The sequence below is a fragment of the Ptiloglossa arizonensis genome, chromosome 9 (genome assembly GCF_051014685.1).
Source record: "Ptiloglossa arizonensis isolate GNS036 chromosome 9, iyPtiAriz1_principal, whole genome shotgun sequence".
Lineage (NCBI taxonomy): Eukaryota > Metazoa > Arthropoda > Insecta > Hymenoptera > Colletidae > Ptiloglossa > Ptiloglossa arizonensis.
Window position 1 is genome coordinate 19,486,439 of NC_135056.1, and position 18,189 is coordinate 19,504,627.

The 18,189-nt window shown below is 37.2% G+C and overlaps 4 protein-coding genes across 12 annotated transcripts; 2 read left to right on the forward strand and 2 right to left on the reverse strand.

The window, feature by feature from the left end:
• Nucleotides 1-40: 40 nt before the first annotated feature.
• On the reverse strand, nucleotides 41-2,744 carry LOC143151481 (D-aspartate oxidase-like). Its single transcript, XM_076320628.1, has 7 exons — nucleotides 2,490-2,744; nucleotides 1,588-1,800; nucleotides 888-1,113; nucleotides 758-825; nucleotides 428-545; nucleotides 252-353; nucleotides 41-187 (listed from the first exon to the last, which is right to left on the reverse strand). Exons 1-7 carry the CDS (start codon nucleotides 2,672-2,674, stop codon nucleotides 77-79), a joined length of 1,023 nt encoding a protein of 340 aa, XP_076176743.1. The 5' UTR covers nucleotides 2,675-2,744; the 3' UTR covers nucleotides 41-76.
• A 4,459-nt stretch (nucleotides 2,745-7,203) lies between these two features.
• Vib (phosphatidylinositol transfer protein vib) lies at nucleotides 7,204-13,206 on the forward strand. 2 transcript variants are annotated; one of them, XM_076320012.1, is made up of 7 exons: nucleotides 7,204-7,402; nucleotides 7,795-7,825; nucleotides 8,341-8,604; nucleotides 8,696-8,773; nucleotides 8,854-9,234; nucleotides 9,323-9,390; nucleotides 9,470-13,206. In XM_076320012.1, the coding sequence occupies exons 1-6, from the start codon at nucleotides 7,386-7,388 to the stop codon at nucleotides 9,365-9,367; spliced, it is 816 nt and encodes a 271-aa protein (XP_076176127.1). In that variant the 5' UTR covers nucleotides 7,204-7,385; the 3' UTR covers nucleotides 9,368-9,390; nucleotides 9,470-13,206. The 2 variants fall into 2 exon arrangements, with proteins under 2 accessions (XP_076176127.1, XP_076176125.1); XM_076320010.1 differs by having other exon boundaries at nucleotides 7,208-7,402; nucleotides 9,323-13,206.
• On the reverse strand, nucleotides 11,058-13,976 carry Arc42 (Activator-recruited cofactor subunit 42). Of its 7 annotated transcripts, none has more exons than XM_076320004.1 (7): nucleotides 13,864-13,976; nucleotides 13,078-13,113; nucleotides 12,770-12,841; nucleotides 12,591-12,690; nucleotides 11,769-12,436; nucleotides 11,471-11,694; nucleotides 11,058-11,407 (listed from the first exon to the last, which is right to left on the reverse strand). In XM_076320004.1, the coding sequence occupies exons 3-7, from the start codon at nucleotides 12,789-12,791 to the stop codon at nucleotides 11,195-11,197; spliced, it is 1,227 nt and encodes a 408-aa protein (XP_076176119.1). In that variant the 5' UTR covers nucleotides 12,792-12,841; nucleotides 13,078-13,113; nucleotides 13,864-13,976; the 3' UTR covers nucleotides 11,058-11,194. The 7 variants fall into 7 exon arrangements, with proteins under 7 accessions (XP_076176119.1, XP_076176118.1, XP_076176120.1 ...); XM_076320003.1 differs by lacking the exon at nucleotides 13,864-13,976 and adding an exon at nucleotides 13,642-13,857; XM_076320005.1 differs by lacking the exon at nucleotides 13,864-13,976 and adding an exon at nucleotides 13,285-13,618.
• A 1,058-nt stretch (nucleotides 13,977-15,034) lies between these two features.
• Nt5a (5' nucleotidase A) lies at nucleotides 15,035-17,704 on the forward strand. Of its 2 annotated transcripts, none has more exons than XM_076321111.1 (5): nucleotides 15,035-15,324; nucleotides 15,379-15,463; nucleotides 15,587-15,682; nucleotides 15,755-15,872; nucleotides 16,054-17,704. In XM_076321111.1, exon 5 carries the CDS (start codon nucleotides 16,056-16,058, stop codon nucleotides 17,514-17,516), a length of 1,461 nt encoding a protein of 486 aa, XP_076177226.1. In that variant the 5' UTR covers nucleotides 15,035-15,324; nucleotides 15,379-15,463; nucleotides 15,587-15,682; nucleotides 15,755-15,872; nucleotides 16,054-16,055; the 3' UTR covers nucleotides 17,517-17,704. The 2 variants fall into 2 exon arrangements, with proteins under 2 accessions (XP_076177226.1, XP_076177228.1); XM_076321113.1 differs by having other exon boundaries at nucleotides 15,800-15,872.
• The last annotated feature ends 485 nt before the right edge of the window (nucleotides 17,705-18,189 follow it).

Here is an 18,189-nt window from a genome sequence, read left to right on the forward strand (position 1 = left end):
ACGCGGTGTCAACCGACGAAAGTAGTATAAACGCGACACGTTCACGGGTTACGCTCTTTATTCTCAGTGAAAAGTTTTACAAATTCGAGTGGAATCCCCGCGTCTCCCGCATAATCGCCACCACCTCCAAAGCGCAGCCCCAGCTCAGCGTCACGCCGCTACCGCCGTGTCCGTAATTGTGTATCACCTGCGAAACGGTACATCGATCAATTATCGCGATCCACGCGCACCGAGAATCGTTTTGCCGATACCGTGTATTCTTTGCCCCGAGCGGACCAGAGGGCCTCGGCTTCGAGACGAACGGTGGGTCTTCCGGGTCGAAGACCGACCCACTCTTTCGACACCGTGGCTTTCTTTAAACAAACGATCAATGGAAATCAACCGTGAATTTTAGACCTCGTTGAATTCTCGTAACGTTGAATCGTACCTCCAGCGAGGGCATCATTCGATAACATCCGTTGTAAATGAACTTGGAATCCTCCTTCCGCGGAACGCGATCGTAATTGTCCTCTTGGTGAGTGCCACCCAGTATCGTGCTCTCCATGCTAACAAGAATACGAAAGAAGGAATAAACGATCGTTTCCGCGATCCAGGGGATACTCCGGTCCGGACGGGCATTTTCGAGGCTACCTTTGCGAATTAAGCGGAAAGAAACACCGTCGAACGTAAGAAAAGTTCAGTTTCGAATGTATCGCAAAATGAACTCGTCGAACCCTCCGGACCAGAGTGCGTATCGTTCGAAAGTTTCCTCGGTTACTTCGGAATGATGTAGTTGGAGTCCTCGTCGTCCACCAGATACCCGTGCATCGCCCAAGATGCCGCCACCTTAAACGAAACAAGACGATGAAAGTTCACGTAACAACGCCTCGTTTTGCGCGATTACCAACCCTGGCGACTTGACCCCTGATAGGCGTAACCGAGTTATCGTCAGCGAGTTCACGCGCACCGAGGCCGCTGCAATTTATTATTAAATCGTAGCCGTCGTCGATCAATTCGTGCAACGAGTGGACCTTCCTTTTACGGACCGCGCCGCCCATCGCGAGAAATTTGTCCGTTAACCACGGCAACAGACGAACGGACTCCCCGGTGTACGTCACGAACATCCAACCGTCCCTAAAATCGACTTTATTCGCAATTCGTTCTTTCAATCGAAATCGAATCTCGCGAATCACGGTCGGTCGCGTACATCCATCCGATACAATCGAGCTCAAGTACTCTGGCCAAGTAATTGTCCCGATACGGACAATTTTTAAATCTGTCGCAATCGATGCGTTCGAACGTTCTCGTACTCCCATTGCATTACAAAGTTACGAAACACGGGTTACGTACATTCTAGCCGCGTTCGATCCAAAGACTTTGAACGAACCGAAGAACGCTTTAAACTTAATACATCTGTTATATATCTCTTTCGAAATATGTTCAACTTGGAGCAGCGAAAGAGTCTATACACGTAAGATTAGGGAGACTTTTCTTTCGTCCATCGTACCATAATTTATACGATATACGTCGACATTCGCGACCGACCGTGTGTTCTCGATTCTTCGAAGTTTCGTTCCAGACGATTAATTCTACCACTTAACATCGTACTTGTAGTTCGACAGTTGCTCCTCGTTCAGTTTTTCCAATTCCTTCGGCGTCAACCTGTGAGCACCGTACACCAACTTGGTCCAACTACAATCGGAACAGCCACGAGGATCGCTGGTAACGCGATACACCGGCAACAAGGAAACTCCAGTTTCCGAGGAAAGACCCTCTTTCCAAAATTTCTCCAGCCAGCGATGCGTGACACCGGCCCATACTCTGTCGACGCGTATCGCGAAACGAACGTGTCGCTAGAAAACATTCTATCGCTTCTTTTTCTCCGTTTTTCGTTAACATCGAACACTTTAATCCCCGATAGGGGATACGAACTTATTTTCCATAAGTCAGGAAAAATTCGAGTCGAATAAAATCGGGGTACAGCGATTCGTTCGATGGATCGGTGACATTTTTATTCGCGAAATATTTCATTTTATAATTCCAATTGAAATGTTCGATCTACAAGCTCCGGATAAATGCTTATTGTTTCATTCCGTCGATACCGACCGTTCCAGCGGAGCTTCTTTCGCGTTGCATCGTTGAACGATCGATCGAGTACAACTCCCCTTGCGCATCGCCAACATTCGGCTATTATTATAAACGCGATAAGCGTGTTTGTATTAACTTTAAATAACATTCGGACGCGTAGTGGGCAACGAGCACGCAACGAAACCGCAACACGTGCGAGTAATTTTTAGATAAGCAGGCGCGTCGGAAGCGGTTTAAGATAAAACAAGAGGTATGGATTATCGTTCGCGTTATCGATCGTTTCCACGAGCACGGAGCGCATATATACGAGAAACGGAAAAAGGAATTTCGTTCGCCGTCGAGACGAATCACGAGAAATCTCAGCGAGTCGGTTCGACGAAGCGTTCAGCGCGCGAATCGCTATTTCAGATACGAATACTTACAGAATTTTCTCGCGAGGCGTGTCCCCGACGAGGTAGGGGCTCCATAGACCGGCACTTCCGTCACCGGTGGTATCCGGGGTGAACTCCTCCGCGTACACGTGCACCTGGTATCCCGGGAAAGCAGTTTTCACGGCATACGCGGTCGTCGTGCCGATTATACCGGCGCCCACCACTGCCACGCGCATTTTTCTTCGAACACTTGTGTCTCGTCGATCCGCGTTCCGATCTCGAGACGCGTCTGCGAGCGAATCTCTCGCTGCGCGGTTGTCGAATACGATAAAAAAAGAATCGGATCGAGAACGAAACGATAACCTTATCGACGAGCTTCCGTAAAAAAGATCGTCTCCGTACGGCGCGTGTTTATCCATTTCTCGAACGTGGCGCGCGAAGAGGTCCGCTTCTCGCTTGGTGAATTCGAAGACGTATCGAGGACCGAACGAGCTTACGATACCACATATTTTTAGCATAATGCCATCGCGTTACTCGGCAATATTATGCTAGAATATGGGAATCGCGAAAGTCAGTTGGTCTCGGAACGACGAGAGTAGCGATGATCGTGGAGCGTGATCATCATCGTGTCCGAAGTCGGGGCAGCGATCGATGCTCGTCCCGCGCCGCGCCGTCGTTAAACGGAGCATAATACTTTAAATCTCGTATAGCAAAGGTATTATACTCGGCTTACCGATGGCGTGACGCGCGATCTGGTCCCGATTCCGGGGACCGGCGGCAGCAAACAGGGACCGTGGATCTTCCGTGCCACCGTTTCACCCGCAAATAGGATCCCTCGAGATCGTGTAAATCGCAACGGTGGATCCCCCGCGATCGTAGAACCGAGCCGCGCGCGATTCGCTCGGCGAACGTGGTACTTTCCTAGGGAGAGTTTTCGTACCGGTCGTTTCGAGCCACGAACCGAGTCCCTGGGACCGCGTATCTGACTCCCACAACACGACTGACCGAAGTGGCTGATGACAGTTCGAGATACCGAGTATTTGTTTACATCTCGCGCGAACCGCCCTAGACATAATACTGCCCGGAAACGCGATAAAGGGTGTAGGTGACAGGACAGAGGCGAGCGGTTGGTCTCGGTTCGCGATGATCGCATTCGATGATAGCAACGCGTTGGAACTTAATCGACGCTTGGAATTGCAGCCAACCGGCACGTCTCGTGGGACCGAAGATTTACGAACGATGCTGGACGAACGTACGTCCGAGGAACCGGCGCGTTTCTTTATCTCGAGCAGACAGAATTTCTTTCTCTCGGTTTCGTTCCTCGATCGTACGGCGAAGAAAGGAGAACTTGGCGACCGTACGGGCGCAGCCGAGCCAGATGGAGAAACGGTAATACCGTGGGCCTGGATCGTCGACTGAGCTTAAACGGGCCGACGTCTCGGATCGACGACCCGTTTCTCTATCGCGAAAGAGAGACGACATTCGATCGCTCGCGCGATCCAACGCGCCGCTGAAACGAACTTTTCTTTCCATCGGCCTCGAGCGCGCTCCGATCGTTTCTCGAACTCGATGCTACGCGGACACCGACGCGGGGAACAAACGAAAAAAAAAACGATGGCTGCTACTCGAAATTCGACCACGAGAAATTCTATCGCCCATTGCGTCGATCCGTTACCATTGCTTCCCTTTTTTTCCTCGAACGACGATCGTTTCGACGAACCAACGTGTCGATCGAATCTAAAAATTTGCTCGATATCGTCGCAAGGTAGACGTATCGTGAAACGATCTTTAAAAATACGAACGAACGAAACTGCACGGAAGGTTGCGGAAACTGAACACGGGGGAAAACTGAAAAATTTGTTCCGATTTTACGCGCACGAAATCGTGAAACGTTATCGTTGTATAAGTAATACAACGATCGGACCTCGGGACCATCGCCAGGGTGGCCGAGGATCGTTCTCGATTATGCTGACGATCCGTTCGGCAGGTTCGGATAACTGACACCAAAGTGTCTGTTATCCGAGGAGATTATCGGGGCAATGCGTCGATATTGTATCGCGCTTTGCGTGCCGATGTTCGCTCGGGTTTTTCTAATTAATTGGACGGTAGACCGACGTCGAACAACGCGATTAAAATTAACGAGAACTTTATTTATTAAATTTATCGCTGTCCGATGTAGGTAACGAATCGCGAAACTAAAGTTCCGGTTGTTACTAATTACGGGCGCTCGTATAGCCAGCCGCAGTTTGTATTTGCGTAAGTAGGATGGATGCTTTGTATCGCGCGGCAACTAAACTACGAATTTATTAAACGTTCCGTTTAAAGAAATAAAAGTCCTACGATCGTTACGAATTGTCTTTAAATTTTCCAGTTTCTCCGTTCGTGAATTTGTTCAACTTTTGACCGGTATATTGGCATCGATAGAAGAGAAAATAAGATAAAATCGCTTGTTATTATTATCGAATTGTTTGGAAAGTCGTTTCGTATTTTTTCTGGTGAAAATGAAACACAATTTCTTTAAAGTGTGTAAACATTTTATTAAATTATACATTCTCCATTTTGGAAAACGAAATCACTTTCCGAACCTAATATTCTCTAATTATTTCTCGAGATCGGTACGATTCTCTAGCTAGGTAATTTCAACGAACGCAACATCGTGTAAACGTTTTTCCACTCCTTGGTTAAACGTTACATCGAACGAATAGATCGGTAGGGAGTCTGGTAGACCAAGAAGACAGCGAGCGACGACGATCGCAATGAGCGTAGCGTTTGACTGGTCAAAGGAGAAATCTGAAATTCTCGCGCGAGCATCCCTACGGCTTCTAAGTATACTTAATTTTATGAATAAGCTTAGTTTCAGGTTCATCGCGATGACGTAAAACGGAAACATCGTTTCCGCCATGGGATCTGCAACTCGAGCTTGATTTAAGCTAGTTTTAAGGCCACCGTGTACGAATATCCATACTCTGGCGAGCAATTATCGAACAAGTCGCTTCCTTCTTGCTCGCTCGCACGTTCCTCGTTCCTACCTCTGTTACTTGTTGTATAAACAAGTAACCGGCCGTGTAACTGGTCCGAACGATCGGTTGTTGTCCTCCAGTGGGTTCGATTCGAGGAAAAATGTTTGTAAAGTTGCGGTGAGGTGCGGGAAAGAAACGAGGCACTTGTTTCGGAAACGTTGATCGTCTTTCGTTTCGATCGGGTTCGTTAAGAGGAATCGACACTAACTCTAGGGCCATCTGTAAGGTTCTCGTTGCATCTTTCCCAATTTTGTCGTACTCGATAAATATTGAGCCGATCGACTACGAGTTTGGAATAATTTCTCAAGATACGTGAAAAAATTCCACCCCGAAAAGTTGCGTAAAATGTAAGCATCTGTGAAACTTCGAGTATTTTTATTTTCTTTTACTCTCCCTTTATACGATCGGAAATTATGCGACAAAGAAAGAGATATCAAAATTTCAAGTGTTGTTTGAACGTTCCTGTTTTAAAATATAAGATACCGTAAGGTAGGATTTTAGAACAAATGAAACGTGGAAACTTTTAGTAAGCTGCTAGAGCTACAGTTGTAACTGTGAAAATATTCTTAGTTTCGTGGAGCTAATAAGGTTCAAGTTCCATCTGTTGTCGCATCAAACTGTGAGAATGTTAAATACTTGCAATATTTTCAGGGATCGATAGGTTTGATAGTACCATAAACGATATACAGGGACGAGCGTCCTACGTTTACCACCTTTACCGACTTCGATTGAATACAGTTCTCAGAATCACCGTTCTGAAACGAAGACGTCGCTTTAAAACCACTGGTATTTTACGAGGTCGGTAAATTCGAAACATCTATTCTATATCTCGTCTGTGGATATAGTAACTTTGTCTTAAAACAGCGTTTACATGGTATCTAACTTTAATAACTGTTACATCAATGTCATAACTTGGGCATAAATCGAACCGTGAAAGCGTAGTCTATGTTAGTACTCTTTCAAAAACGTTGTTTAATACTCGCGAAAAATATAACTAGTCGATACAATTCTTCTTTTTTTTTAACTAAAAGCCAAAATTGCTTAAAATTTCGTTTTCTGGTTAATAGATATTTTGCATTATAAAAACATATAGCAGTATTAATGATTTGTATTTACTATTGCAAATATTTTTATATCAATACTTCCAGTATGTGCATTTCACCCCGTATGAACGTACTATTAGAGTCCAAAATATTTCATCTTGTTCCAAAATCTGTTATTACGGTATTACGTAATTAATCTCGTTATATAACTTAATCGTCTTACATCGAAAAAAGTTATGAAAATTGAAAGTAGTCGTATGCAGTATTGTTCATTGTGTTTTCGATACATATTACGAATTATTTCGAAACCAATCTACATCTATTTTCATAAAATTTATGGTCGCTTTCCTTGTTTTTCAAATACGAATTACATTTGCGCTATAAAATGCAAATTTAAATTATATATCAAACACGAACTATACCGTATTAACGTGGGCATACGTACTTTGTAGATACATACACGTTATCGACATTTTACGAAGAATAAATTAATAATAATTTTTTGATAATCGACATGTTTGCAAACGTAATACTATCAAAAATCCCCGAAATATCGAAATAATACTAAAATTGATAGGTGATTGGCACGCATGCGAACTAGGATTTAGGTATGTCGGCATGACGTCATTTGCAAAGTGTCCGTGAGCCAAGAGTGGGAGAAATTCGATGGACACGTGTGTGCAAGTATAGGTGCTTTTCGGTGGCCGTGGCAGTGTAGTGCTACTGACTGGTTCGAGTGTGTGCCAGTTGGTTGAGAAGTCGGCGCTGTTGTATGCGTATGACTGCGGGTTGAGAGATAACGCGAGTGAATTTGCTGAAGCAAGGGTGGTGCTGTGTGCAGGTCGGACTGAAATTACTGCAGCCCATGTGCTCTACTTGTTAAAATGCTTATTAAAGAATTGTAAGTTATCACGAGTTTAGTCATTGTTACTTTCATACAGCGCGATAGACGGTTACTGGTCGAACACTTAAAACCAATTCTCGGGATATGGTTACTAATCTTTAACGGTGGGTGGGATTGGAGGGGTGAAGAGGGAATACCTTCATCCCTTGTGATCTGTACTAACGAAATTTTGAACGAGACGATGGTTACCTTTTCGTTTTGACCGATAAGTAACTTTCCTCCAAAAGTTCGTTCGTTTTATGTTACGTTTAATGTTCGATTTTGGATACCTGATGTATGATACTTTAATCTCATACTTGAGTGTCTTCAAGGTCATGCATTAAAGATGTGTAAGCATTTTTTACATATTAGTAAATAAACTACAAATACAAGTCATTTTTCTGTTACAGCCGTGTTACTTTGCCCCTTACAGTGGAAGAGGTATGTATTTAATGAACAACAAGAACTTATTATAATGACCCACTTTGAGACGTGTTATTTCGTTACAAAAAGAAGACCTTGTACACAGATATCGTGCAATTTGAAAAAATTGCAATTCATTTAATTAACGTTTATTTCAAACATGCACGTATCTTGAACGCAATGTGTTTTGAAATTTCCATTTTTATATCTCTGAGAAAATTTGTCGATTCATGTTAATTTTATTGTGATATAATATGTGGTTCTTCTTTGTGTAATTAGTTCTAATGCAGTCTATAATTATTATCTTAGTTACCGGTAATGTTACTAATATCGGTTTCCTAAATTTCTTTGCATTTTCTTTTATCCTTGGGAACAAAATTATAATAAGTATTCAAAGTTATAGAAATAATTATATTTCGGTTTCACAATAAATTAGACGCGATGAGATTCATTTTTTCAAGATCGAATAATTATGTAACAAAGGAAATCTATATTGGTAAATATATTGTAAAATGTAATTTGCTTTGTGGCAGTATCAAGTGGCTCAGCTATACTCGGTAGCAGAGGCAAGTAAAAACAATACAGGAGGTGGAGAGGGTATAGAGGTGCTCAAAAATGAGCCATTCACGGATTACCCCTTACTCGGTGGGAAATATTCTTCGGGTCAATATACGTACAAGATTTATCATTTAGCTAGTAAAGTGCCTGGTTTCATTCGTATTATGCTACCAAAGAATTCATTGGAAATTCATGAAGAAGCTTGGAATGCTTATCCTTATTGTAAAACTGTTATAACTGTAAGTATAACTTAATGTTGTCAAGCATGTTGAGTATAACATTTTCTGCAGTTTTGTAATTCGTAGACTCATATGTTGCTTCTTTTCGCAGAATCCTGGATATATGAAAGAAAATTTTGTAATTATGATAGAATCGTTTCACATCAATGACGTAGGAAATCAACATAATGTATGTATAAAATCATTAACAATACATATGTAACTCTATTTTGTACGTTACATTTATAATTTATAATTATCAATTGACAGGTTCACGAATTATCTCCTGATAAATTAAAGATGAGAGAAGTAGTACATATAGACATCGCGAACGATCCGATTGCGAATACCGATTACAAAGAAGATGAAGATCCGACCAAGTTTAAATCTGTAAAAACAGGTCGGGGCCCCCTTGTTGGCAAAGATTGGAAGAATAATGTTGACCCTGTGATGACATGCTACAAGCTAGTTACTTCTGAATTTAAATGGTTTGGTCTACAAAATCGTGTTGAAAGCTTTATTCAAAAAGCAGAAAGGCGTCTGTTTACTAATTTCCATAGGCAAGTGTTTTGTTGGATAGATCGTTGGCATGGTCTAACTATGGAAGATATTAGAGCAATTGAGGCGTCTACAAAAGAAGAATTAGATAGGGTGAATAATTTTTACAATTTAAATCGATAAATTATTGTCTCTGTGTTACGGATAATAAAAAAATTTTATTCCAATTTTTCTCTTTCAGCAAAGACATCAAGGAGAAGTAAGGGGTATGCGAGCCGACGAGTGAAGCTTTGACAGCTTCTATTATGGGTGATTAAATCAATTTCCTTATATGTCTCAGATACATGCGCATACCTATGGAAATACACTCACATACGTTTTGTCATAGGCGATCCTGCAGGATCGGGACAATTTCCAGGACTTACATGTCTAGATTCAGTGTCTATTAAAACTACTTATGATTTTAATTTATTTACATTTACAAGCGTTTTAGACAAATGTATCTACAGTCAAAGATTATAATATAGCCAATAACAAGAAGGAGAACTGATGCAAAACGGTTCGATCTATATGATGTGTAAAATATTCAAGAAAAGAGTACAGTCCGATAAAAAATCAATATAGGTGGAAAAAGCATTAATTATTATTTAACACCATAGTAGTTTGGTACTAAAACTAATAGACAAGCAATTCAAGCTGCTTGCTACAAAACACAAACAAGGATACTTGATACACAAACTGCGAGTTTGATCATAGTCTAAGTCCAATAGCAAATTCCATGATTTGTCTTAGATCTATCGTGTTAACGTTGGAAAACAGGAACATTGTCGCACTTGATGTAATTTCTGCTCTTCTAACGAATTTACGCGGCATAATCTGAATTCTTTAAGCCTTATACAATGTACAATAATGAGAAAAAAAAAAAGAAAAGTATTTTAGCAGCTCTGCAAGCGGAGACTAATTTTATGGCAATTTACTAACGTGCAATGTTACTGTCAGATTAGGTAAAACTGCAAATGGTCAGTAGGTTATAGATTACGCTTTTCTTACGTTTCCTGCATTTGATTTCAACGTTGAAGAAAACAATATGCATCCGAATTAGGACCAAATTGATGAATGTTTAATTAAACTACGATTCTAATTATTACATTAACACCAATTGTTCGTGGAAAGTATGGAAGTAACTATATGAAATAATTAAATTGATATACATATGTACGTAGAAAAGAAGAGAAAAGAGTTGAAACTATTTCTTTGCAACGTCGGATAAACGTCGAAAAGGTGCGTTATTGTATATAAAAAAGAGGCATACAATGAAATTCAAATTGAAATGTTATATATATTTATATATTTCTTTGCATTCCAATAGATCTCTGTAAAACAAACCGAATTTAAGTGCGTAGTATTATTCATATCCGACATGTTCGCTTATGCAAGAAAGAATAATTGATTTAAAATATAGTTGAAAGCGAACTGTAATTGTCGTTTGCACAAATTGTATGTGTACTGTTACCTGTTATACTGGGATCTATAATGTAGTATTTAAGATAGTATTAGAAAGTCAACTTAGGCGAAATAATTATTGACTTATTTCTGAAAATCTCAATGAAGGGAGTATCAGAATTTGTGCTGCTCAGTTGTGATTGTTAGCATTTAAGTTGGGTGCGCGATCTCATCGGATTTCGATATTCATGGGGGTTTCAAAATAAAATGTCATTGTGAGCACGTCTACCAGCTCTGTGCGTTAGTATTAATTTAATAGGTAGTCTACCGGCTTTCTTATCATGACAAGCAGAATAGGAATCGTGAATAGAAATTCCTGTAATGTTGCCGAAGGGCTAATAGCGGTGAAATACTATTATGTATATGAATGTGTATGGATGCATAATTACTATTTTTTGCATACTTACACATATACATACATATTTTGTGTCACAGAGTCATATGAGAAGAAGAGAAATTAATAAAATTAGAAGTCATATTATATGTGAAATTTATTGACTCTTTCTCGCGTGAAAAAAATGAAAATACAATATAAAAATGTGTACAAAAAATTTTTCGTGTATAAACAGTTTAGGTGAGAAAGAAAAGATACATGTTCTATTAAAAAGTTTCAATTGAGACTGTATTCTTTGATAATGCTTCCAGCTATGATTAGTCTTTGTATTTCTGATGTACCTTCATAAATCTCAGTAATACGTGCGTCTCTGTAATGACGTTCCGCCGGCATGTCAGTAATGTAACCCATACCGCCTAAAATTTGTATGCACTGATGAGTACAGAAAGTAGATGTTTCGGATGCCGACAACTTTGCCATAGCAGCTTCCTGCCAAATGAAAACGTTAATGAAATTATGTTCACGCATGCACAACTGTAATTTACACCGTACCTTCGTATACGGTTTACCACTGTCTTTAGTTACAGCTGCCTGCCATGTTAATAATCTTGAACTCTCTAGTTTTAGTGCCATGTCGGCAATTTTTTGTTGAATCGTTTGTAGCTTAATAATAGGTTTACCAAACGCTTGTCGTTTTGCTGCGTATTCAATCGCACACTCGAAAGAGGCCTGAGCTATGCCTAAAGCCTGAGCAGCAATGCCTATTCTACCATCATCTAGAAGTAAAACAAACATTACAATACAACATTTCCCAATGTTGTACTGGTGTAGCTGTGTACTTATTTCATACCAAGAGTCATCATTGCAATTTTAAAACCCATTCCTGCTTCTCCTAACAAATTTTCAACTGGTAATTTACAATCTTCAAATATTAATGAACAAGTGCTGCTACCTCGAATACCTAGCTTATCTTCTTTTTTACCAAGAGAAAGGCCATCTGTAGGCTTATCGACTATAAATGCACTTATTCCTTTATGCTTTTTTGTTTTATCTGTTGTAGCAAATAAAATAACTGCATTTGATTCGTACCCATTTGTTATCCATGATTTTGTACCATTCATTACATAGTTAGTTCCATCTAATTTAGCAGTGGTAGAAGCAGCACCTGCATCACTACCATTATCAGGTTCACTAAGAGCAAAACATCCAATTTTTGTACCATTTGTGAAAGGGGTAATGTATTTATCTTTCTGATCCTTATTGCCAAACTTTGTTATTGGTCCTAAATAAAGAGAATTATTCACACTCATTATAACACCTGCACTCGCACAACCTCTGGATATTTCTTCTAAAGCGATGGCATAGGCCAGATAATCTAATCCACTTCCGCCTAAACTTTCAGGCACTGCTATGCTCATTAAACCTAATTTTCCCATTTCCTTAATTTGTTCTTTCGGATACAGATGCTTTTTGTCAATATCTGCTGCTTTTGGTTTCAACTCTGCTTCTGCAAAATCCCTGCAATAATAATTATTATATGCTATGTATTATAAATAATTAGATATCAAACATAATTTTAATGTAGTTAATGTTATAGATATTAATTGAAAGGTACTGCAATAAAATCCATTAGGGAAAATGATTACAAATAAATACATGTAAGAATAACTACTTGCAGGTTTTTTTAAGCATCTTGTGCGTCTCTGGTAGCATGGAAAAGCCAACAAAATTTCGAGAAACAGTACGCAATACTGTAGATACATTTTGTGTAACTTATTGAAAAAAAAAATTACATAATAATATTTTTGATCAATACATAAACGTATATGTATATTCATTATTGAAACTCACCAAGTAAATTTATTTTATACATCTTGATTATTTGTACTTGCAACGTTAACAGAATATCCGTGAATGCTCCAACTAAACAGATGACAGTCACTTTTGCTTTCGTATTTCGCTCTCGGAATAGACAAAATAAATAAAGGACAAGAATTTCAATTGACACACTTTATTCGTATTTAAATGATAAAAATAAATATTGTAAAATAAAAAATAAATTTTGATAGATGTAATAATCAATCTAAAATTTCGCGAAATTTGTTTTTTACTTTTAATTGCGCAAAATTAATATTGAGTTTTATAAAATTTGTACTCACTTCGATGAAATTATAATCAATATTTTAATCCAGTATCTGTAACAATATTGTAAAATATCGATATCGATCGCCGAAGGTAGGCGGAGATAAGTTCAAGGACAAAATTATTAAAGAGATCTCTAGACGTGATTTTTGTTAATTTTTAAATACGTTGTAGAGATCAATATTTTAAACAAGTTTTTCCTTTACATATAATAAGTGATTGACCTTAGTTTTCAAGATTTTTGGAAAAAACTTTCGATACTGTATATTGAAATCAGGATACAAGTTTGTCCGTCCATGACAATGTATGCGTAAATATAGAAACACCGCTTGCTAGTGTTTCTATAAACACATGACGATGATCGACAGTTAAAACATATGCAAGTGTATGGTACGAAATTCGGTGTCGGTAGAAGGATATTTTTCTCCAACCGCTTTAAAACGGCCGGTTACTGTGTTTTTAAGTTTATCAATTATATATTTTCACTGTTGGCTACAATCATGTATCTATAGAAATACTAAACAAACGAGGACACTAGAAAAGTTGTTTGAAATATTGATTTCTACATTATGAACAAGAACCTTTTCAACACCAAGCTCCAAACTCCACCAAGCCAAGTGAGACAGACGATCATTGACAGACAAAAGACGATGAAATTATTCTGTTTTTATGCAGAAGTCGAATGCGTCCGTGCGTACCGCTAAACCAAATGAAGCACGCAATGATTTTGCAGGAGAAGAAGTAAAATTTAAGATTTTTACGAGAGAGAAAATGACATATGAGCCAATTCGCGCGACACTTACTTTAACACTTTGATGTTTTATTAGCAGAATGTCTGATTCTATGTTATCTATTATCCGGTTGGTAACCTAATTTGCAAATATCATTACATAATTATATACAAGTATGTGCTTGTTCATAACGATCAAAGAACACACATGCATAGTATGTATAATAAGTGAATTTCATATCTCAGATATACGTATCATACATAAGTTCGCACATTCTTACGTAGTGCGCAACGCTATATTTCTACCAATCGGAAGTCGGAATGCACTAAGGATGCGTGATATGTTCATCGTCCATGCATCCATGGTATATGATTAAACGCCAATCCAATGTAAAACTAGCCATACGGATCTTGTTATCAGGAGGGAATTTATTCTAAAAATGTAATAATATGTATTGAAAAAGTAATAATTTATTAATCGCTTTATAATGCATTATAAAGTTAAAATATCCTGAAGTTACGGATAGTTCGTATTTCACAGTATTTGTCATGTTTAGATTACACGTATTGGAATTAATTTTTAAAGCGCAATGATTATTTAATATGTAATAGTTTAATCCTTGTATTGATAATTCATTTAAAAAGAAAATTGGTCGTAAAATTATATAGCCACCTAACGGCGAATGTCTCGAACTATACTTAAAGTTAATTTTGTGTACAGACAGCGTCTATAACGACAGAGGGTGTGAGTATGTAAGGAAATTGTTCTACAAATGAGATAGAATAGATATTTCATATTATGAATTAGTGCCATAGATCAGATGTAGAATAGATATTTCATATTACGAATTAGTGTCATAGATCAGATGTAGAATAGATATTTCATTTTACGGATGTTGGTATTACACAATCTGAAATATCAACTTCATAAAATATCAATGGTTTGAAGCGACCTCTTTGTTTAAGGTAATTCAACTGCAAATCAAGGTCGGTAAACGTTGAAAATTTGTTCTTGTGTATCATTTGAGGTTCTACCAATCTTAGAAAATATTGCAACAGTTCCATTTTTTCTCACGGATCAAACTTGGAGCAACATGTTGCTAAGAATATTTTCAAAGTTATAAACAGTTATTTTCAGACCTCTATTTAGTGATTTAAAGTTTTAATCCCTGCACTTAATGGTATATAATAAAATTATATTCCAGTTCGAATCGATAAGTAACAAGAGAAAGGTAAGGAATATGACATGAAAAAACATTGCATGTAACGTTTATCTTACATGTATGTATCTCGTTTGTGATTAGTCTAATTTTATAATATAAAATAGATGTTACAGGCAATGCTTTTTGTGTTATTTTCAACGTTATCGATTTTGACTAGAATAAAATTTCAGTCTTATAGGTGTAGGAATTAAAATTAAGCACAACAGGAATTAATTACTTTGACAGCAATCAAAATAACTGCCACGTACAACAAGAATACGCGTTTCAGTAGTTTTATCGCGAAACTAACAAATAAATATTATTGTGCGCATGTATGTTATTCGAATAAAGTTTTATTGAGATAATAAAACTTTTATTTGTTACAGATAAAAACGTTTCAGCAATGTTTGAGACCTTTCGTTCCAACCCTCGCTTCAAATAGCACCGCCGAAGCGGTCGGTAGTAAAAATGGTAACTGGTGTGTTAGGTTGCATGTCACGTTTTTCATCTATTAGATATTAAGTTTATTCGATACTTTGTTTGCGGTGTAATGAATTTTGAGTCAAAAGAAGAAAGGTATATATTTTTCAATAGCCTTTCAATTCTATTGAAAGCTGTCGTGAATGAACGAACAACCGTGGACCTTCGAAATGAAGCGTCAGTTCATGGAATTGTAGAGCACGCAGACGCGTAAGCGATTTCGAGTGTTTTTATTATTTTTACTAGTCTCCTATTGTTTAGTGTTTTGTTTTATTGTTTTAGTTATATGAATATCGTAATGAAAGACTGTGTTTTCACTGATCCTAGAGGGGATTCGTACAATTATGATATGTTCTTCGTCCAGGCAAGGAATATTCGTTTCGTTCACATACCACCAGAAGTAAGTAATTTCAAACTATATTTTTTGAATTGCATTTGTTTTCGGTTATTTTACACAGGAGACTAATATTTGAAGTAAATATTTATGCAGATTTTATTGTTGAATAAACAATGTTTTTAGTTTGATTGCAATTACCTGTAAACAAAATGTGCATTCATATCTGTCTACTATTATCTTTCAGAAATGATAAAACTTTGGCCTTTACTAAATCAGTCTTTAAAATCTTGTCAACAGATAAAGACTTCTTTAAAGTTTAGAACTTTTGAAAACTTATTGTCACCTTCTATAAGCTTTAAACGTTGCTGTACAACAGGGTCAGTTGTCCCATCGTATGTCAACATGAATACTTTAAAATTTACCGATTATGATTGTATAGGGTTTGATTTAGACCATACACTTATACGTTATAACGTGACAAACATGGTACATTTGGTGTATGAAACTTTAGCTGACTATTTAACAGTAGAAAAAAAATATAATTCAAAGTATTTATCAAGGCCATTAAGTGACAAGGACTTAGATTTCATGCAAAAAGGATTATTCTTAGATATTGAAAGAGGAAATGTACTTAGAATATGTGCTGATGGCATAATTCAAAGAGCTTGCCATGGAACCAATTTATTAACTATTGAACAAATTAAGGAAATATATCCTCATCAAAGGTGGGAGGTTGCAGATGCTTTCTGCAATGACATGTTGTCAACATGGAATGGTCCATTATCAATGAAATTAAGAAGTTTATTAGACTACTTTGATATTTCATTGTCTCTTATTTTTGCAAGATTAATAGACACTCTCGATGAAGAACAAGGAGGACCTTTGAATGCATACGATGTATGGCCCGATATATTAGATGGATTAATTAAGATGTACGATAAAGAATCTTTCAAACTAGAAAAAGGACATTTCTTTCCTAGTCTAAAAAAGGATCCTGCTAAATATATACATAAATGTAGTATAAAAACTATATCTTGGATTCGAAATCTAAAGAAACAACGTACTACTTTTCTTATTACTGGATCGAATATTGACTTTGCTGATTTCATTTCTACTTTTGCTCTTGGAGATGATTGGAAATCTCTATTTGACATTATTATTTGCTATGCAAAAAAGCCTGGCTTTTTTACAGATGAACGTCCATTTCTTCAAATAACAAATTATGAGGAGAGTGATATAGTTGAAAGCGAGAACTTAAAACAAGGTGGGATATATAGTAGGGGTAATTGGAAAGGACTCCTTAAATTCCTTCGATATGTATCCAAAAGAAGTGACCCTCGTTGCATATACATTGGTGATAATCTCGTACAAGATATTTATGTACCAAACGTGTACGTAGAATGTGATACGATAACTGTAATAGAGGAACAAATGTCTGAAGGAATGGTTCATCAAGGATTATCACATCCAGATGAGAAAACATTAAATTCAACATTTTGGGGTTCTTACTTTCGTTTAAAAAATTCTAAAGTTAATGTAGATTCATTATGGGGTTACATTATAAAGAAGCATGCAAAACTTTGCATACCAGAAATAGATGTGGTGACCCAATGGTCGTTAGAGGAATCGCATTTATGTTTCAGTAAAGATGGAAAAAACTATGATGGATATTATCCAGCTGTACCACTTAGTATATCAACATTTTAAACTCTTAAATGTACTCTTATAATGTTTATTTATCAATAATTACAAATAATTCTCCTTTTTTAATGCGCGTGAAATATGTATGGATATGAATGCATTATACTTTTACATTACAATTATAATTAATTGTGATTTAGTAATACAATGTATGTATTAACATGTCTTTACATGTTTACATAATGTATTCTTAATTTAAGATACGTATTATACCAGCTATCAAGGAACAATTGCAACATTTACTAAGCCAAAAGAAACGGTTAAAGCATACTAAAAGAACGTTTAAAACAAAACGTTCTGAACAGAGACAACAAGAAGGGCTTGCAATGGTAGAGAAGATTTTGGAAAACAGGAAGAAGGTGGAACAAAATTCTAACAAAAATGAAATTGCATAAAATTAAATAACAAATTATTTATACTTTTATAATGTGTTCATTTACAAGTACACCTTCGATGTATAAAAATAACTTGTGTAAATATACATTGCAGAAAATACTGTACAAATTTAATATAACAGTACTCGCTTTATAAAAATTGTAAGTACAATTAGCAACTATACTGTTTAAAATAAATACATAAATAAGTATAAATAAAACAGATTTATTCATTTATGTTTGCGTTAGGAGCTATGTGTGGTAATATAAACTAAAGTAATGTAAATACTATTATAAATATATAT